Source organism: Neoarius graeffei, chromosome 9, assembly GCF_027579695.1.
Source record: "Neoarius graeffei isolate fNeoGra1 chromosome 9, fNeoGra1.pri, whole genome shotgun sequence".
Lineage (NCBI taxonomy): Eukaryota > Metazoa > Chordata > Actinopteri > Siluriformes > Ariidae > Neoarius > Neoarius graeffei.
Window position 1 is genome coordinate 35,460,025 of NC_083577.1, and position 21,995 is coordinate 35,482,019.

Below are 21,995 nucleotides of genomic sequence, written 5' to 3' on the forward strand. Positions count from 1 at the left end.
GGCATGTCCATGCTAGGAGGCTGCTGAAGGTGGAAGTGATCCCACACTCTGTGCATTTCTCCCGGAAACAGGCTGAAACTCTGTTTGTATGATTTTTAGATTTCCAGTTTTATAAATTATGGCTGTTTATGATGATTCTAGAAAGTTTTACGCTTTAAGCTACTAATTCTGAGGACGTTGTGTCCTGTAGAGTGCTAACCGCTAGCTGTATAACTGTGTACACACCTGACGGGCTGCAGCTGTGTGTAAGTTCAGTGAGTTGGGGGAAGCTGGGGGAAGCTGGGAGACGTTGGGAGATGCTGGGAGACGCTGGGCGAAGCTGGGAGACGCTGGGCGAAGCTGGGAGACGCTGGGCGAAGCTGGGAGGCGCTGGGCGAAGCTGGGCGAAGCTGGGAGACGTTGGGAGATGCTGGGAGGCGCTGGGCGAAGCTGGGAGGCGCTGGGCGAAGCTGGGAGGCGCTCGGCGAAGCTGGGAGACGCTGGGCGAAGCTGGGAGACGCTGGGCGAAGCTGGGAGACGCTGGGCGAAGCTGGGAGACGTTGGGAGATGCTGGGCGAAGCTGGGAGGCGCTGGGCGAAGCTGGGAGGCGCTGGGCGAAGCTGGGAGGCGCTGGGCGAAGCTGGGAGGCGCTGGGCGAAGCTGGGAGACGCTGGGCGAAGCTGGGAGGCGCTGGGCGAAGCTGGGATGCTGGTAGATGTTGGGAGAAACTGGGCGAAGCTGTGATGTTGGGAGACGCTGGGCGAAGCTGGGAGACGCTGGGCGAAGCTGGGAGACGCTGGGCGAAGCTGGGATGCTGGTAGATGTTGGGAGAAACTGGGCGAAGCTGTGATGTTGGGAGACGCTGGGCGAAGCTGGGAGACGCTGGGCGAAGCTGGGAGACGCTGGGCGAAGCTGGGAGACGCTGGGCGAAGCTGGGATGCTGGTAGATGTTGGGAGAAACTGGGCGAAGCTGTGATGTTGGGAGACGCTGGGCGAAGCTGGGAGACGCTGGGCGAAGCTGGGAGACGCTGGGCGAAGCTGGGAGGCGCTGGGCGAAGCTGGGCGAAGCTGGGAGACGTTGGGAGATGCTGGGAGGCGCTGGGCGAAGCTGGGAGGCGCTGGGCGAAGCTGGGAGGCGCTCGGCGAAGCTGGGAGACGCTGGGCGAAGCTGGGAGACGCTGGGCGAAGCTGGGAGACGCTGGGCGAAGCTGGGAGACGTTGGGAGATGCTGGGCGAAGCTGGGAGGCGCTGGGCGAAGCTGGGAGGCGCTGGGCGAAGCTGGGAGGCGCTGGGCGAAGCTGGGAGGCGCTGGGCGAAGCTGGGAGACGCTGGGCGAAGCTGGGAGGCGCTGGGCGAAGCTGGGATGCTGGTAGATGTTGGGAGAAACTGGGCGAAGCTGTGATGTTGGGAGACGCTGGGCGAAGCTGGGAGACGCTGGGCGAAGCTGGGAGACGCTGGGCGAAGCTGGGATGCTGGTAGATGTTGGGAGAAACTGGGCGAAGCTGTGATGTTGGGAGACGCTGGGCGAAGCTGGGAGACGCTGGGCGAAGCTGGGAGACGCTGGGCGAAGCTGGGAGACGCTGGGCGAAGCTGGGATGCTGGTAGATGTTGGGAGAAACTGGGCGAAGCTGTGATGTTGGGAGACGCTGGGCGAAGCTGGGAGACGCTGGGCGAAGCTGGGAGACGCTGGGCGAAGCTGGGAGACGCTGGGCGAAGCTGGGATGCTGGTAGATGTTGGGAGAAACTGGGCGAAGCTGTGATGTTGGGAGATGCTGGGCGAAGCTGGGATGTTGGGAGAAGCTGTGATGTTGGGAGTGAGGAACCCGGTCTAATTAACCACTCGGTTTAATGAACCTTTGTTTGGTTACCGCTGTAGAACAGTTTATCCTCTAAAGTCTTGTTATACAGTAAATGTTATAACGCATCACTAGGTCATGGTTCAGTTTACCTGAAACCTCTAAATGTCACGTGAATGCTGAACACTCTCTCTCTCTCTCTCTCTCTCTCTCTCTCTCTCTCCCCCCTTTTACTATCTCTTCTTTCTCCTTTTCTCTCTTTCATTTCACCTTTACTCTCCTCTCTTTCTCCTTTACTCTCCTCTCTTTCTCTTTCTTGCCGTTCTCCTTTACTCTCTTCGCTCTCTCCTTCCTTTCTTTCTCCTTTACTCTCCTCTCTCTCTCCTCTTTCTCTTCTCTTTTCTTTCTCCTCTCTTTCTCTCTCTCTCCCCTATTTTCTCTCTCAGATCTCTGCACTACTGGACCAATCTGTTGAAGCCACTGTGTGTTTTATGTGCATGTCACCTGATTAATCAACAAACCCCCCCAGGACAGGCGTCAGTCAGACCCTGTTGCTCTCCGACTTTACGCTTCCTTCAGTGTTCTTTGGACGGGTAAGTTTTCCATGCCTGAGTTAATGGAGGATGTGTGTAATGATTGCAACTAACTCCTCACGCAGATGGAAGGGGTCTGATAATGGGAGTATCTACATCGTCGTCATAATAATAATAATAATAATAATAATAATAATAATAATTTATTATTATTATTATTATTATAATTAGTGCCTTTTTTGAACCCAAATTTGCTTTACAGTTACAAAAACAAACATGAAAAAAAAGTCCTCAAAGTTGTCAGGCTGTAACTCCAGTAGCGTAGCTGCTCACAGTCCCACCAAAAGGTGCGCACACGGGTATGTCTCACGCAGCTGTTGCAGGTCATTAGCCCACAGCACTCAGAACACCACGGAGTGAGCACAGAAACATCGCGCTGGGCAACCCTGATGCTGACCAGAGCAACAAGCTCACCACAGTCCACAGCGAGCATACATCACTCACTGCGATCTGAGGCTCAAGACAGGGTCTGAAGCTACACTGCAACCGGCGACAAAAAGACAATCAGCAAAACGTTAAAACACAGAGAAGCGGCGGCCAAAACGTGTACAACGTACTCTCAACCGGAAACAGACATCATATACACGTCATCATCCCACCAAACAGTTCATCAGTTATGTTGTTTACCTAACAAAATCTTTACCGGAGCTCATGACCCCTGCGGCAGGAAATTCTAAACAGATAAAATGTAAAGAAGGATGTAGATCAGATCCCAGCTAACCCTTTTGCACAGTTCAACCTGAACAGATCCCAAGCGCGCGCGCGCGCGCGCACGCACACACACACTCCCTCATCAACTCTAATAACCCAATCTTATCCCAACACTGTTCTTTCTCATCTCGACTTTCTTCCCTCCCCCGTAGCCTCCAGCTGTGTGTGATGACCGAACCGGAGGTGCTAACCGAAGTCCCGGCGGCACTGAAGCGCCTGGCCAAGCAGGTGGTGCGTGGTTTCTACGGCATCGAGCACGCCCTGGCTCTGGACGTGCTGATCCGCAATGCCTGCGTGCGTGAGGAGGACATGCTGGAGCTGCTCAGGTTTGACCGCAAGCAGCTGCGCTCCGTGCTTAACACCCTGAAAGCCGACAAGTTTGTCAAGTGCCGGATGCGCGTGGAGACGGCGCCGGATGGCAAGACCACGCGCCACAATTACTACTTCATCAATTACAGGCTGCTGGTCAATGTGGTCAAGTACAAGCTGGACCACATGCGGAGACGCATCGAGACGGACGAACGCGACTCCACCAACAGGGCGTCGTTCCACTGTCCCAACTGCCGCAGCACCTTCACCGACCTGGAGGCCAACCAGCTGTTTGACCCAATGACAGGTGAGAGAGGGTGGGGGATAACATGGATTAATAACCTCTCGTAAAGAACCTCAGAGGAACTTTCCCTCACTGCTTTTCTGAAAATAACATTCACACGCACAGCACAGCGGGTTTAAAATGACCTTCAGCTTCAAACAAAGTTTCCTCTCGTATCATTTCTATCAGTGTTTGGTTACAGGATCGGGGCAACGTTTCCAACATCCTCACTACGTTTGTTTAATAAAGTGTGTGTGTATGTATGTATGAGTGATTCCACGCTTATGGGTACTGAAATGGGGACATGAACTTATTCACCTAAAACCATTTCTTTTTTTACCATCAGGTCACAAAACATGTAATCTTTAATGAATGATATGTTAAAAGATAACTTTAATTTTCTGAGATGTAATAAAAACATATTTATATGCCAAAGTCAAGCCTATGAGTTCCAAAATGATGTCTGTTCCATTACTTCTGTTACGATTGTCCATCTCGCGTCTGTTACAAATTAATTACAATCTCGCTATATACCATGTTAATCTTATTGAAAGAATGTGTATGTTTATTCTACTGCACATGTTTATTAATTATATTTGCTAAAACATCACCTTCCTATGTTTCAAAAAGTAATTCTACATTGTTAAAATTGAGAATATATATGTCCACAACACTTCTGTTACGTTCTGACTTTGGCATATAAATATGTTTTTATTACATCTCAGAAAATTAAAGTTATCTTTTAACATATCATTCATTAAAGATTACATGTTTTGTGACCTGATGGTAAAAAAAGAAATGGTTTTAGGTGGATTTTTAAAAATAAGTTCATGTCCCCATTTCAGTACCCATAAGCGTGGAATCACTCATTCATATATATATATATATATATATATATATATATATATATATATATATATATATATATATATATATATATATCACAGGTGGCTTCTCCAGTGAGGAGAGGGAGGAAGATCCTCCTTAAAAATTCTAAGAATAAAAAGTTGAAATTGTCTTGACCAATTTAATGAATTGCTGTCCTTGAATATTACTATTTTACTGCCAAATACGACATGTACATTATATTCGTTTCTCTGGGTGAAATTACATTAGCACCCCCTATCGCTCGCTATTAGAAATTACTGCACGGAGGATCTTCCTCCCTTCGGCTCCCATTCACTCCGATTCAAACAGTCTCCGGCACTGGCGGCTCGTGGTTAACATAGACTTCAATGAGAGAGAGGAGGAAAATCCTCCTCTAAGAGGGTGGGACTAGCTAAGAGATCTGACAAGTGCTACAAAATATCAACCAATAGGCTGCAGCCCTCGTTGCGCAATGAACCAATAAGTAGAGGCCTTAGCTGCCTGGGGGGAGGGGTTATCTTATCAAACTTAACTTCTAGATCCGGTGACTGGCAGTCAGAGTGAGAACGGCGAGGTGGAAGTGGATTGACTATGTTATAGATATTCTACGAATAAAGTAATGGAAACAGAGGACGTGGTGAATGTTTTGCTTGCAAAACCCTTCCATGGGCTGAGCTACAAACATGGCCGCCAGGTTTGCTTCATTAAATACGGAAGATTTTGAGAGAATTTTGAAAGAGAAAGATGTGTTGAACACCTGAAAGTAATGTGTACAGCAGCTATAAAAAGTGTACACACCCCGTTAAAATGATAGGTTTTTCAACTATTATCAACTCAACCCGTGCGTGTAACTATAGCCGGTCCAGCAGGTGCGGTCGCATTGGGGCCCGTGACCTTCAACCAAGCATTCCTTCCTCCCTCACTTTCACAAAAGCCAGCCGCTACTGATATATATATATATATATTTGGGCTTTTTTCACCTTTATTGGATAGGACAGTGTAGAGACAGGGCAGGAAATGAGCAGGAGAGAGAGACAGGGAGGAAATGACCTCGGGTCGGAATCGAACCCTGGTCCCCGGACTTATGGTATGGCGCCTGAGCCACGACGCCCCCAATAAAGTCTATATTAAGGCTGTTTTTAATGAAGTAGGAATCCTGATAACGTTGCACTTCAGGGCTAAAGAGTGAGTTTAAAGATGCTCTTAAGCAACGAACATTGCCTCTGTACGTGGTTTTCCTGAACTCGCTCGTAAGAAAGCGTATTAAGAGCGTCTTTGCAACGTGCATGCTCGATATAGGCATTACTAGTTGCCGAAGGCATTCGTACTGTAGTTGCTGAAGGCAGTAGTAGTTGCTAAATCCAGTCAATGAGGCCACATGACGTTCGTTTTTAACCAAAAACCAACGAAATATAAAGTGTTAAACTATTTTAACGTCGTTGTTAAGCATGACATAATGTGGTAATTAATAATAGAAACCTATATTTTTGGACAGCAACTTTTTTTTTTAAATTCCAAATGTGTTTTTTTTTTTTTTTTAATGAAACAAGCAAACATCGACAATTCCTAAAACCCGGGACGGGATGTGACACATCTCTCACGGTCCGTGATCTCCTTGTCCTGTCCCGTCCTGGGCGATCTTACCTTAGCTGTCCTGTCACATGTCATGGTATAGTTTGGATAACATTACTCTAGTTGGTTAAGGATAATCAAAAGAAAAGAAAGCAGTAACAAACAAATTAGTGTGTATGTGTTAAAGTGCATATTCTGGACCAATTTCGTGTTTGTTTTTATTAATATGAAAGAATGTCCCTTTACACACTCATCCAGAAGGGTAATTTTGCACAAGGCCATCTGTCTACAGCAGAAAAAAATAAAACAACAAAACACGTCTGGAAAAATCCCAAGGGGGTCTGGAGCCAGATTCGTGACGTCACCTGCGGAAGCGCCAGCAGGCTGCGAGAGCTTTGCACGGTTTCAGTGCACAGCCTGTGTAGACCAAGCGCTCCCATTTCTCTCTCATTGTCCGGTCTTTTGGGAAGCGATGAGTACTAATCCCATCAAGATTGGTGTTGCTACACCCTCCTACGATACATCTGTTAACCATTTTAATAATTACGCGATAACGTTGAAGAAATTTGCAGAAAACCACCAGGTCGTTTTCTCATAAACAAACCAGCGCTGACATAGGATTCAGAAGGAGGCGTCCCCCACGTGACGTCACGAAAATCAATGTTTGCCGGGAAATCCAAATGCCAAGTTTTTTCAGAGGCGGACCAATTCACCTCAAATGGCTCGATTTCAACTGAATTTTTCTGGTATTGCGCAACGTAAAAAAATTGCAGAGAATGCAGAATGTTACAGATATTTGACCAAAGTTTAATATAAAATAGGAGAATTGCATTGATCTCACTCCTGAATTTACCCGTGATATGCACTTTTTAATATTTATTTCTTCTTTGGTCTTCATGTCCCGCTATTACAACCCCGATTCCAAAAAAGTTGGGACGAAGTACAAATTGTAAATAAAAATGGAATGCAATAATTTACAAATCTCTAAAACTGATATTGTATTCACAGTAGAACATAGACAACATATCAAATGTCGAAAGTGAGACATTTTGAAATTTCATGCCAAATATTGGCTCATTTGAAATTTCATGACAGCAACACATCTCAAAAAAGTTGGGACAGGGGCAATAAGAGGCTGGAAAAGTTAAAGGTACAAAAAAGGAACAGCTGGAGGATCAAATTGCAACTCATTAGGTCAATTGGCAATAGGTCATTAACATGACTGGGTATAAAAAGAGCATCTTGGAGTGGCAGCAGCTCTCAGAAGTAAAGATGGGAAGAGGATCACCAATCCCTCTAATTCTGCGTCGACAAATAGTGGAGCAATATCAGAAAGGAGTTCGACAGTGTAAAATTGCAAAGAGTTTGAACATATCATCATCTACAGTGCATAATATCATCAAAAGATTCAGAGAATCTGGAAGAATCTCTGTGCGTAAGGGTCAAGGCCGGAAAACCATACTGGGTGCCCGTGATCTTCGGGCCCTTAGACGGCACTGCATCACATACAGGCATGCTTCTGTATTGGAAATCACAAAATGGGCTCAGGAATATTTCCAGAGAACATTATCTGTGAACACAATTCACCGTGCCATCCGCCGTTGCCAGCTAAAACTCTATAGTTCAAAGAAGTAGCCGTATCTAAACATGATCCAGAAGCGCAGACGTCTTCTCTGGGCCAAGGCTCATTTAAAATGGACTGTGGGAAAGTGGAAAACTGTTCTGTGGTCAGACGAATCAAAATTTGAAGTTCTTTATGGAAATCGGGGACGCCGTGTCATTCGGACTAAAGAGGAGAAGGACGACCCAAGTTGTTATCAGCGCTCAGTTCAGAAGCCTGCATCTCTGATGGTATGGGGTTGCATTAGTGTGTGTGGCATGGGCAGCTTACACATCTGGAAAGACACCATCAATGCTGAAAGGTATATCCAGGTTCTAGAGCAACATATGCTCCCATCCACACGACGTCTCTTTCAGGGAAGACCTTGCATTTTCCAACATGACAATGCCAAACCACATACTGCATCAATTACAGCATCATGGCTGCGTAGAAGAAGGGTCCGGGTACTGAACTGGCCAGCCTGCAGTCCAGATCTTTCACCCATAGAAAACATTTGGCACATCATAAAACAGAAGATACGACAAAAAAGCCCTAAGACAGTTGAGCAACTAGAATCCTACATTAGACAAGAATGGGTTAACATTCCTATCCCTAAACTTGAGCAACTTGTCTCCTCAGTCCCCAGACGTTTACAGACTGTTGTAAAGAGAAAAGGGGATGTCTCACAGTGGGAAACATGGCCTTGTCCCAACTTTTTTGAGATGTGTTGTTGTCATGAAATGTAAAATCACCTAATTTTTCTCTTTAAATGATACATTTTCTCAGTTTAAACATTTGATATGTCATCTATGTTCTATTCTGAATAAAATATGGAATTTTGAAACTTCCACATCATTGCATTCCGTTTTTATTTACAATTTGTACTTTGTCCCAACTTTTTTGGAATCGGGGTTGTACAATGGCAGGATGGCTTCTAGATTACATGAGTCTGACATGAGAAGAAGAAATGACAAGTCAACACAAGAATTTTTCAACGAATTGTTTATTAATTAACAAATTATATCCCATCATGGACAATAAGGTAGGTGTCCCATCCTGTCTCGTATGCCATGGGTCCGTCACGCCCCGTCCCGTCCTGTATCGCAGGGAGGTCACTGCCTGAGCGATATGTCGTGTCCCGTTCCGTGTCCCGGGTTTTAGGAACAACCGCAAACATTCACACAAAAGAATGAGTGAGTAATTTCGTAAATGTTTCCCTATGCCTGATCATTTCCTTGTTACCCAATCAGAATCATGTTACGCAAGGAATTTGGTTCCAGCTATTGGTGTCTCTCTAGAGATACGGAGGGGAATGTGTAATTTATGTATATGCAATATCAGAAAAATGCACATATGTATATGTTAGGGCTGTAACGATACACCCAACTCACGATTCGGTTCGTATCACGATTTTTGACCCACGATTCGATACGCCCACGATTTTTTAAAAAATGTTTTTTTTAAAGTAGTAAATTTGACTTAACATCTACTTACTTACATTAACTATTTAATAACAATTCAGACCACTGCAGAGAATGAGTAATATGTATGCAAAAATGAACAAATGTGTATCCAAAGATTGTTTTATTTCTCAAAATAATACTGTTGAGCCGGAAGCTCTGTTTTTTTTTTCGGTTCTGAAAAAGTCATTTTTCCAAATCGTGTAAATCCGTTAAGATTTTTTTTTTTTTGGGGGGGGGGGCTCTCTCACTGTCTCACTCTCATAGGGCCAATGATTTTCTGTGATCGCGGAAAACAGATGGAAATTACGGAATTTTTATGGTGAAACATTGCTCGCGTGTCAAAATGTAACTGCCGCAGAAGGCTTCCGCCCAAGCAGACATGCCTTCAGTGTTGCCAGATATTGCTAACGTCTTCCACCCCAAAATATGTTCAAAACCAGCCAAAAAGCACCTAAACCTACCCAATCTGGCAACACTGCATGCCTTTCCGGTCAAGTGATTGTGATTGGCTTGTGGCACACCTAGCCAGCCAATGAGCTGCTTGTTTACAGATTCGCTCCCCGCGTCGCAACCAGAATGGCGACCGCTTAAAAGAAATGAATGCTCTGCCAGTGGCGAGTGTGGACGTTGCGTGACTCGCAGAAGATTGTCGCAGGTCGGCGAAAAAACGACTTACTAATAGATATAAAAAATAAAAGTAATTTAAGTAAGTTTAAAATGTAATTTAAATAAAAAGTAAAGTATTCATAAATTGAAGTTTGGAAGCGCCTCTGTTTTTGGGCTGAGGAGAAGTTTGAAAGGGTGTACCGTGATTCTGCCTTCTTGTATCGCGATACGGATCGTGGCTCTGCGTATCGCGATTTCGATACGCATATCGTTACAGCCCTAGTATATGTAATGTATAATATGGATGGTATAGACGTTACACAATAAATGTAATTTACAATAACTATTATATACATAATATACAAGACCTATTAATGTCAAATATCTCTGTATTATACGATATCTATCTATAATCTAAATATTTATATCCGTCTTATGCATAAAACATCTCTAGTATACGTTATTATAAATATGTGGTGGTGATCGTCCTTCAGAGTCGAAGATGACCATGACTTCATTTTGTTGGGTGGTGGTTGTGGGTCCAGAGGTGACTGATGAGGTCAATCCGGGTTTCGAAGGCACGCCGACGTGTTGACGTTCCATGTGCCGAGGTTGAGTACCTTCACTATCGTTTTGCTGTATTTCGATTGTTGAGTGGGATCCCTGCCAGGCCGAGGTGAAGCAGGCTGTGTTTGGGGCATTATTTCTAGCCCCTTACTCCGCAGAACGAATCCTAAACAGGGCTGCTCAGACACCCAGGGGGCTGCCGAACTCCGCTGCTGCTTCATTCCAGCAGAGAGCGATGACCCTGGGCCGCATGTGTGCAGGTTCGTGACTACAGCTTCCACTGTTCCCTGCTGCTTCGCCACTTGCCCATCACCACAGGGCTCGAATTTGAATTTCAAGTCATGACTCGTACTTGATTTGGATTAGAGTGAGGGAGAGATGCGCAGCCGTGTGCCTCACGCTCTCGTCCTGACCTAACTGGGTCCAGGGTCGAGAAAGGATCAAGACGGCTGGAACTAGGTCGGGATACGGTGGATGGCCAACATGGTTCTATGTGTTGCACTGTGCCCTGGTCGCGCTCCACAAACACTTTGCTGGGTCGGCCATAGGGCTGTGCGATATGGGAAAAAATGAATATCCCGATACATTTTCTCCATTTCACGATATACGATATATATCTCGATATATTTAAATCTCCTCTAAAGGACCCCATGAAATCTAACTTTTACTCTTTACTGTTTTCACTACAATCCCTGCAGATTAAATAACATTCTTGGTTAACTTTACAGGTGGTTTTCAACAACACATTTTAAATTTTCATGTTCGTGATTAATCACAATTGAATTGAAATAAGACTATTTTTATTCAACAAAGATGTGGCACAAACTGCAAAAACAATCTTGAAAATTGCAACAAAGGGGCAAAACAATAGAGAGCTGCTCAGAGCTCAAACCAATAAAGTGCAAGCTCAACACAGAAAGACATTTAGCCTAAATAAGAAAAGTGCTCTTTCATTAAATTATTTTAAAAAACAGATCTCCAAGCTATTAACCTGACTACTGAGAACCACTGGAACATTCACAATAGAGAGAGAGATTGAGGGAGAGAAGAGAGAGATCTGCAAAACATCATTTTTCTCTTTGCACACTTTTTTGAACTGAGTGTTTTCTGGCTCTGCCTCTCAGATGTGTAGAATTCCGGTATTGCCTTCTCTGTAAAATGTCTGCGACCAGGCAACTCATATTTGGGATCGAGTGTGTTTGGTAATTTTTGGAAGCCTGGTTTTTCCACTATACTAATCGGGATCATGTCTTCGGCAATGGAGTTAGTGATTGCATCCATTATAGCTCTCCATCTCTGACTTGTTTTCTCATATGGGGGGGCTTTGGAGAACGAGGCCGCTATGGTCATTTGTTTAGCGCGTGGGGGGGTTAGCTCGTGGGCAAGTAGTTCGGAGTTTAAGAGACTCTACATACTGTACCAGGTGAGTTTTCAGGTGATGGAACATATTTGTAGTGCTGCTGCCTTTCGTGATGACAGGGTTTTTTAAAGGAACAGTCCACCGTACCTCCATAATGAAATATGCTCTTATCTGAATTGAGACGAGCTGCTCCGTACCTCTCCGAGCTTTGCGCGACCTCCCAGTCAGTCAGACGCAGTCAGACGCGCTGTCACTCCTGTTAGCAATGTAGCTAGGCTCAGCATGGCCAACGGTATTTTTTGGGGCTGTAGTTAGATGCGACCAAACTCTTGCGCGTTTTTCCTGTTTACATAGGTTTATATGACCAGTGATATGAAACAAGTTCAGTTACACAAATTGAAACGTGGCGATTTTCTATGCTATGGAAAGTCCGCACTATAATGACAGGCGTACTAACACCTTCTGCGCGCTTCGGCAGCGCATTGATACGGAGCTCAGATGCTCTGTCGAAGCGCGCAGAAGGTGTTAGTACGCCTGTCATTATAGTGCCGACTTTCCATAGCATAGAAAATCGCTACGTTTCAATTTGTGTAACTGAACTTGTTTCATATCACTGGTCATATAAACCTATGTAAACAGGAAAAACGCGGAAGAGTTTGGTCGCATCTAACTACAGCCCCAAAAAATACCGTTGGCCATGCTGAGCCTAGCTACATTGCTAACAGGAGTGACAGCGCGTCTGACTGCGTCTGACTGACTGGGAGGTCGCGCAAAACTCGGAGAGGTACAGAGCAGCTCGTCTCAATTCAGATAAGAGCATATTTCATTATGGAGGTACGGTGGACTGTTCCTTTAAAGCACACTTTACAAACTGGCATTTGCTGTTCCACGTCCTCCTCGCGATATCCAAAAAATGCCGGATGACTGACCCCTTACTAGTTCTTTTAGGAACCAATTCGTCCGCTTCCATTTTTAATGTGTCGCTGAAATTGACAGAGCTGACACGGTAGCCTGTGCAGCACCAGCGATTGTACGAACTGAGTCAGCGCTGTAAACCGGAACTAGGAAATCTTCCCGCCGGCAGTGTTGCCAGATACTGCTGACATTTTCCAGCCCAAACTATGTTCAAAACGCACTTAAAACCGCCCAATTGGGCGGGAAACCGCCCAACCTGGCAACACAACCGAAACTAGAAAATCTTCCCGGAAGTTCCTTTCAGCACAAGATATTGCCCGGGATTGGTTGGCGAGTGCGTGACGTTATTGTTTTCTTTACCCTTAGGCAGCCTCTCACGTTACTGCCTGAGGGACAGGGAGAAAGCCACCGGGAAAGGTTTTAAACAAACGCAAGTCGGAAGATGACCATAAAATACTCGATAGTTACGATATAATAATTTTATGTATCGCACACAGAATTTTCGGCGATATATCGAGTATATTTGATATATCGCACAGCCCTAGTCGGCCACGTCCTGCCCGTTGAACCACCAGGTGGTGGTGGTCTCCTCCGCGCAGTCTGCCGAGTTCAGTCTTCATTCGTAACCCTGACCAGGGGGAGCGAGGGGTTGCTAGTGCTTGCTCAAGGCACCATGCCAGGCTAGTGGCAGGAAGGAGATGCCTTACTACTCCATGACATGGCGGTCAAGGACGGCACATGCCCACCGCCCGAAGACACGTTCTACACTGTATTCTGTTACACATTCTATAACCCACTATATTCTGGAACACATCTAACATTTTATGTTCTATAACTTCCTCTACACTATTCTGTAAAACATTCGACACTATGTTCTATAACCCATCCTCCTCTATGTTCTATAACGCACTCAACACTATATTCCACACGCTGTATTGGTCGACCAGGAAATGTCCTCTAATTAATGAGCTGACAGAAGTGTGTAGTTGCTGCCTCACAGATCCAGTAGTGTCTCCAATTGCAGTGTGGATCCTTCAATATGTACGCCATCAAGAATATAAACACACCAGATACAGACAATATGCAGGATATTTACAGACAAGACAAAGATATTTAAGTTATTCCACAGAATCGAGTCGTACACGAGCTGATAGCTGATGAGGCACGTAGCACCGAGCCAACTATGAGTGGAATAACTGTGTTTATTTTTTTCGTGGTGCGGTTTCCATCAAATCCTGCGCTCTGACTGGTTGGCGATCGGGTCCATGTCCTATGGTACGGACCTCTGGCGACTCGCTTGTTCACAACAGCAAACGTAGTAGCAATTTTTATCAACATTTATCTTTTTTTTTATAAGATTTAAGATTTTTATAAAAAATCTTCTAAATTTTTGCCAGCATTTCTCAGGAGAACAGCATTAATTTTACATCATGGATAGCGATAAGGACAGTGTTCACAGCGAAAGCGAGTTTTACTACCCTGAGGAAGAAGAAATAAAAGAAAACGTTTCAGGAGAAAGCTAAAAACCTGTAACTGTTGCTAACGCCGAGCAAAAACATGGCTGAATCCTGAATGACTCCTATTTGTATAAATAGGGGACTACATAGGCGGCAAAATGTAGTTTTTTTCCTGCCATGGAAGTGCACTTGTATACTGAGGAGGAAGCCATTTGCATTACAGCCGTGAATGAGAATTCAAAATGGCGGCTCGGCTCGGTTTTCCTTTTCAGGCGCTCTCGTTTTCTGTTAGAATTTGGTAAAGAAAAAAATATATATTATTTACCAACTTAAGGTCGGTCCGTATGGTGAAATACCGTGACCTCGGCCCAGAGGCCTCGCTCAGTACTTTCAAGACCTCGGTCACGGTATTTCGCGATACGGACCTCCCAGCTGCTAAATAACATGCATGTCTCTCTCTTAGCTTTGTTTCTCAACCAGTTTCAGCAATCTAATGTCACTAGTTTGTTCAGCATGGGTTGCTGAATCCATAACATCTTCCCGAACTTGGCTAGATAACCCGAGGTGATGCAGCAGGTCGCTGGTCAGAAGAGGCCACTGCCAGCTCGGTCTTAAAGGGCGGCCGAAAGAGTGAACTCCTAAAGGTGTGTTTTCAAAGTAGAGTGAAAAAAAAAAAGCAATGAAATGCAGTCACGTTACCTACTGAAATTTGTGAAATGATGATCGTGTGCTGCTTCAAATGTCAAATTTATCTGTAACCAGAGCAGCCCTGCTACTATGGCAATAAAAATATTTAATTATACATTAATAATAAACAAGCACTAAAGCCTTGATTGGCTGAGGTGTTCGTTTACGGTTAATGGCTATGTGCGGGCACACGGGCCCGTCCTCTGTTTATACAGCGCTTTTTTTTTTTTTTTTTTAATTTCTTTGACTAATAATCGAATGATTTAGTTTTATTGGCGTGTCAGTTTGTGGTTAAATGACTGCTTCCACAGTGTTCTCACGATAGTACTCGGAGTCCCTGCCCTGGGGAACGAGGGTGTGGGTTTGTATAACACAGACAATCCATGTTGATTTAAGTTGAGGTTCCCATTAGTTGGTCATCGTATGTGTAAATGTGCTCGAGTAGGACATTTGTAGGATGTGTCCTCCTCGAGCACCGCATTTCTTGTGTAATAATAGTTCAAGCAGAAATCTGTTCCTAGCCAGGCGGCACGGTGGTGAAGTGGTTAGCGCTGTCGCCTCACAGCAAGAAGGTTCTGGGTTCGAGCCCGGTGGCCGGCGAGGGCCTTTCTGTGCGGAGTTTGCATGTTCTCCCCGTGTCCGCGTGGGTTTCCTCCGGGTGCTGTGGTTTCCCCCAAAGACATGCAGGTTCGGCTAATTGGCAGGGCTCGACATTAACTTTTGAAACCACTTGTCCTGTCGGGCAAGTTGAAAGGAAATTTACTTGTCCGAATGTGAAGTTGACTTGTCTGAAGAAAAATTTGAGAAAAAAAACACAAAAACTATTTGTAATAAACTAATTTCACCAGAATTACTTTAACACAATCTATTCACTGCAGGAAAAAATTGGACTCCATCAATCATTAATTTATTTGTGAGAAATTGAAAACCAGAAAATTAAAATTATATATATTTTCATTTTTAAATTATTAACTTTGAATAGATATCCTCCACTGATTAATTGTTGTCTAATTATTCAGTGTGGCTCCTGTATGGTATTTAATGGTTGCGATGAAAGTTGCGGTGTTTTTTAGGTTTTTGTTGCGATTGCATTGCGGGAGGAAGTGAAAGTTGCGAGAAATTGTTGCGATTTTCTCTTTTTGTGATTAAAATTGAGTGATATGTTAAATATTAAGTTATTACTGAAAAACTATTGATTAAAAAAAACAAAGACACTGAGAAATGGTCCTATAAACAACTTTACCAATATAAAAGATTAGCAGGACTACAGAAATGCAGAAAAATAGGCTTTACTTATCCAAATGCACCTGCTGGTTCAAAAGTTAAAGTGCAGAGAACCTCACAGCACAACATGAAGTTACCTTAAAATATAATATAAACGCCTCAGCTTTCATGTAAGGAAAAAAAAAACTATTAAAGGTCCCATGGCATGAAATTTTCACTTTCTGAGGTTTTTTAATGCTAAAATGAGCTCCTCTGACCTTCTTAAGTCACCCCAGTGGCTAGAAATTTCATAATGTGTAAACCAAACTATCCCCAACATTTGAGAATGGCGCGTCAAAACGGCGCGTTGATAAGCTCTTCCCTTTACTACGTCAGCAAGGGAGATGATCCCCACGCCCCCCCTCTGGATTCCCACCCACTGTATGGATTGCCCGCCCAGCTCAAAAGTTGCCACCAAACATGGAAATTGCGCTGTACATGGATGTGACAACACAGAAAGGAGTCTGTTTTTACTGCCGACGGGAGAGCCCCTGAAGACGCAGTGGCTTAATTTTATTTACTCCAATAATACGCCGTCGAGTCTACCTAAGACGGTGTATGTTTGTCGGAAGCATTTTCCTGAGGAATGTTTTCACAACTTGGGACAGTACAGGGCAGGTTTTGCACATCAACTGTCACTGAAGCCTGGGTCCGTACCAAGCATCCCTGCCGCATCAGCAGCAAACACCGAACAAGTTAGTGTATAACTGTCAAGTCGTTTTGCCGTGTTTTAAAATCGGTGCCACGTTAGCCTTGCAATGGCTACATTAGCTGTGCAGCTAACCGCTTCCTGCAGTTAGCCAGGTACTCTGCGCTACAAAACCAAAAACATGCAGCATGCTCTGTTATAATAGCCGATCAAAACAGTTTTTACAAAGACACCCACATTCTTTTTTTTAAGTCACTCGTTCATTTTGTTTGTTTGTTCAGTAAAAACCCAAACATTTGTTGAATTTATTTTATTTCCTCGCGTCGCGCCTTAATGACGTCAGCGCACAGTATTTTTCCCTTCGCGGTTTGTTCCTTCTCTCTCGCCATAGTAAGACACCCACATCCGCTTGTTCTGACCCACTGGAGGTAGCGTCACAGTGCTGTTAGCCAATCAGAGGTAACACGTTTACATGTCATGAATATTAATGATAAGAGCTGAAATCCTGTCGTTCTCCCGCCACCCGCTCCTCCACCAAACTAGAACAGCCTGAAACAGGAGAACCACAGCATTTTTTTTTTTTTTCACCAAAACCGGCTCACAGGGCATTCCTTCATACTAGAGACCACCGCACAATTAATGAAAAAACGATGCCATGGGACCTTTTAATACTAGTACTGTGTGCAGGCAGTCTCTCCTGAAGACTAAATTAAACAATAATTATAAGCTAATAAAATAAATGGCTCAGGCTTCATAGAAGAAAAAAAAAACAATTTGAACAGAATCTCACAGTATGATGCTGAAGCTGCCTAAACAATGGAAAATAAAATACCATTTTGGCAAAAATGTTGGCATCCATTAATTTCTTGTATTAAGTAAAAAATAACGTAAAGTGCGCACAGTGCGTCACTGTAAACATAACACACTTTCAGTAACAGAATTTAAGCCTACATAAACACTGACTTGCACATGCTGCTTCTCTTGAACGGAAACACGGAAGTAAGGCGGAAGGTAGTTTGTCGACGCCACCTCAAGACGACGCCAACGATTGGTCAAATTTGCGGGAAAGTTGCGGTGATTGGATATAATTGCAACACCGCCCTGAATTCGCGGGGATTGGTTGAATTTGCGTTGAAGTTGCAAATCGCAACATCGCGAAATCCTGGAGGGTCTGAATATTGCGCATGTGCACATCGCTCTTTCCGAATAGAAACATCTGGCGATTCATCAAAACAATATGTCGAGTGAGATGCTTCGGAAATCATGTGAATAAACTGACAAATTCGATATGTAACCCGAATGTCGGCGTATTTTGGCACTTGTCCGATCGGACAAGTAACTGAGACGATGAACTTGTCCGACATAAAGGATCACTTGTCCCGGACAAGCGTTAATGTCGAGCCCTGATTGGTGGCTCTAAATTGCCCGTAGGTGTGAATGTGAGTGTGAATGGTTGTTTGTCTCTATGTGCCAGCCCTGCAATGATCTGGCGACTTGTCCAGGCTGTACCCCGCCTCTCGCCCATAGTCAGCTGGGATAGACTCCAGCTTAAGTTTTATTAAGGTGCCAAGAGCACAGCACGTCCTCTCAAAGTGGAAAGGGAAGCAGCTGGATAATTAAATAGACACGGTAGTGTTTATGCTCTTCTGCTGATGGCGACTCATAAATGGATGATAAAGACTGATTTATGTGTAATGCGTCACTGGCGGGTTTTAAGCAAGGTGACGCGACTCACTCGCGTCATTCATTCATTCATTCATTCATTCATTGCCTACATTTATTGCTTGTTAAATTCCCAAATATTAAACATTCAGTACATTTGTATATGAAACTTTTTTAGTTCAGTGTTCCTTCTCACGTCAAGCTGACGTTTGGATCATTTCCAATTCCTTCACAGCCCAGCTTTCTAGCGTTTCTCCAAGAAATTTTTTTTTCTTTTCTCTCCGTGTAGATTTGCGACGCTTCGGGTCTTGAATGAAATTGCATTGAGAAATGATTTCAGAATTGCGATTATAGTGTGATTTTGTGCCCAGAATATACTCATCGGCCACTGTATTAGGAACACTGTACCGGTAATCAACCGATCCCTCGACAGCAGCACAACACGTCAAATCGTACAGATACCAAATCAAGAGCTTCGGTGAATGTTCACTTCATTCAAACACCGGAATGGGGAAAACTGTGATCTCAAAGTGTGACTGGCTTTCACCGTGGCGTGGGTGTTGGGTTGAGTCGGACTGGTTTGAGCATTTCAGAAAGTGCTGCTGATCTCCTGGGGTTTTCACACACAACAGTCTCGAGCGTTTACACAGAATGGTGCGAAAAACAAAAAACAGCGAGTGGGTGGAAACAAACGCCTTGTTGATAAGAGTGGTTCGAGCTGCCAGGAAGGCTATAGCAACTCCTATAATCACTCTTTACAACCTTGGTGAGCAGAAAAGCATCTCGGTGTGCGACAGCAGATCATCATATTGCAGCCAAGAACAGGGATCTTAGGCAATAAGACGTTCCGATTTTTTTTTTTTTTCCTCATAAGGGGTGTTCACACGGCAACTTTTACTCCGGTGTAGCACCGGGGCTGCCCCGGTAGAGCGTTCACACGGTACAAAGTTATACCGGTGTAGCCCCTGAAAGCTGCTTAAACCGGTGCAAATCTAACCCTGCTCGGGAGGTCTCATCTCATTATCTGTAGCCGCTTTATCCTGTTCTACAGGGTCGCAGGCAAGCTGGAGCCTATCCCAGCTGACTACAGGCGAAAGGCGGGGTACACCCTGGACAAGTCGCCAGGTCATCACAGGGCTGACACATAGACACAGACAACCATTCACACTTACATTCACACCTACGCTCAATTTAGAGCCACCAGTTAACCTAACCTGCATGTCTTTGGACTGTGGGGGAAACCGGAGCACCCGGAGGAAACCCACGCGGACACGGGGAGAACATGCAAACTCCGCACAGAAAGGCCCTCGCCGGCCACGGGGCTTGAACCCGGACCTTCTTGCTGTGAGGCGACAGCGCTAACCACTACACCACCGTGCCGCCCCTGCTCGGGAGATGGTTTAAAAAATTTACTCCGGAGTAAATGCTAGTTTGCGGGGCAGCACCGATTATAAAATGGGCCGTCTGAACGCTACAGGGGTAGACTCGCTACGCGTGAGGAGAGTTGATTACATACGGGCATTGCATAATTTGCATCCTGGTATTTTGCGCTTCCAAAATGGCGAATCTCAACAACAGAACTGCGTGTCTTCCAGTGTTGCCAGATTGGGCGGTTTTAAGTGCATTTTGGCGGATTTGAACATATTTTAGGCTGGAAAATGTCAGCAGTATCTGGCAACACTGCTGTCTTCATCCACGTTGTTTTCCCGGCGCTTGGTGATGCCATGACAACCGGAAAAAGGAAGTACATTTTCACGCATGCGTATATTTCATTTCCGCATTATTACTATCGTATAGCACGGTCGCAAAAACTGCCGTGTGAACGCAAGTGGGGCTGCACCGGTGCTAACACGCTTCTCTCTAGTAAGCAGGTTTGTGACGTGTGAATGCTCCACAAAATTTACACCGGTGTAAGATATATCGCAACAAAATACATCGGTGCAGCATCGATGCAAATATGTGCCGTGTGAACACCCCTATTGTTTCTTTTCATGATGACGATGATGGACAAAGATACACAATTTGCACAAATTGGTCCCTTTTAATAAGAACACCTATACACCTTATTCATGCAATTATCCATTCAGCCAGTCACGGAGCAGCAGTGCATTAAAAGCACGTAGAGACAGGTTGGGTTTTTCACAAGCTGCCGATCTCCTGGGATTTTCTCACACAGCGGTCTTTAGAAAGGTCAGAGGAGAATGGCTAGACTGATTTAAGATGACAGGAAGGAAGGCTCACACAAAAATATCCACTCCTTACGACCACGGTGAGCAGAAAGCATCTCGCAGAACACGTCGATGGGGTCCAATAGCAGAAGAACGCTTCAGGTTCCGCTTCTGTCAGCCAAGAACAGGAATCCGAGGATACAGTGCGCACAGGATCACTGCTACGACACAGAATAAGGACAGGCAGCGTTTTCCGATCTTCAGCTCTCCAGTTTTGATGAACCTGTCTTTTATGAATTAGTCTGTAATTTTAATCAGTCCCAGTGGTGTAGTCGAGTCACTAAACCTCCAGTCCAAGTCCAGTCTCGAGTCTCCAGTGTTCAAGTCCAAATCATTAAAAAAATTTTTTCGAGTCGATTCCAAGACTGGGCGGCACAGTGGTGTAGTGGTTAGCGCTGTCGCCTCACAGCAAGAAGGTCCGGGTTCGAGCCCCGTGGCTGGCGAGGGCCTTTCTGTGTGGAGTTTGCATGTTCTCCCCGTGTCCGCATGGGTTTCCTCCGGGTGCTCCGGTTTCCCCCACAGTCCAAAGACATGCAGGTTAGGTTAACTGGTGACTCTAAATTGACCGTAGGTGTGAATGCGAGTGTGAATGGTTGTCTGTGTCTATGTGTCAGCCCTGTGATGACCTGGCGACTTGTCCAGGGTGTACCCCGCCTTTCACCCGTAGTCAGCTGGGATAGGCTCCAGCTTGCCTGCGACCCTGTAGAACAGGATAAAGCAGCTAGAGATGATACGAGTCCAAGACTCCAACCGCACCGTTTGACGGCGGCTGTTTCAGCGCCGGTAACGTTAGTTTGTTCCTGAACATGACGTACGAACAGGTGACTGTGCCTCTCTTTATCAGGGAGTGTGAAGTGTTCTGTCAGAGATGGTCGGGAGACGGATGTAAGTGCAGAAGGCGTGTTTATTAATACAAGTGAAGACAGCTAAACAATCTAGAATGACAGGCAAAATCGGAAAACGGCGAAACGGGCAATAGGTCGAGCGAGTTGTAGACTCGGCAGAATCAAAGACGAGAAACAGGAAATCGGGGATCAGGAAACCAAACAAGGAAATAAGGCTCGGTAATCTGTCAGCAATGCAACTCAATACTTCGCAAAGTGAGCGTGTTTTCACAATTTTTATATCAGCGCGCTGATTGCGCCTTAATCCCGTACAGGTGCGAGTTGTTCTATAGCGCACACGCTGTCCGGAGCGCGCCCGAGAGTCAATCTGATGCACACGCCAAGGTGCACACGTGTGACACTCTCTTGCATGAAATTAGTCCAAAAATTAATGTCGATATAAATATCTTATGCTAAATTATTATGGCATGTTACAAAAAATGAAAAGAAAACCCAAGTTGTCGTGTCCAATTTACGAGTCCAAATGCAGTTAATGCTCAAGTCCAAGTCGAGTCACGAGTCCTTAAAATTAGTGCACAAGTCG

General features: G+C 45.0%; 1 protein-coding gene across 2 annotated transcripts in view; it reads left to right on the forward strand.

The window, feature by feature from the left end:
* gtf2e1 (general transcription factor IIE, polypeptide 1, alpha) overlaps window positions 1–21,995 on the forward strand; it is an 84,205-nt gene continuing 62,210 nt past the window's right edge. Inside the window, exons 1-3 of one of the 2 annotated variants that reach the window (XM_060929361.1) lie at window positions 1–86; window positions 2,222–2,368; window positions 3,232–3,695. In XM_060929361.1, coding sequence (XP_060785344.1) covers window positions 3,248–3,695 — 448 coding nt within the window. In that variant the 5' untranslated portion in view covers window positions 1–86; window positions 2,222–2,368; window positions 3,232–3,247. The remainder of the gene's footprint in view (window positions 87–2,221; window positions 2,369–3,231; window positions 3,696–21,995) is intronic. The other variant, XM_060929363.1, reaches the window with a different exon arrangement.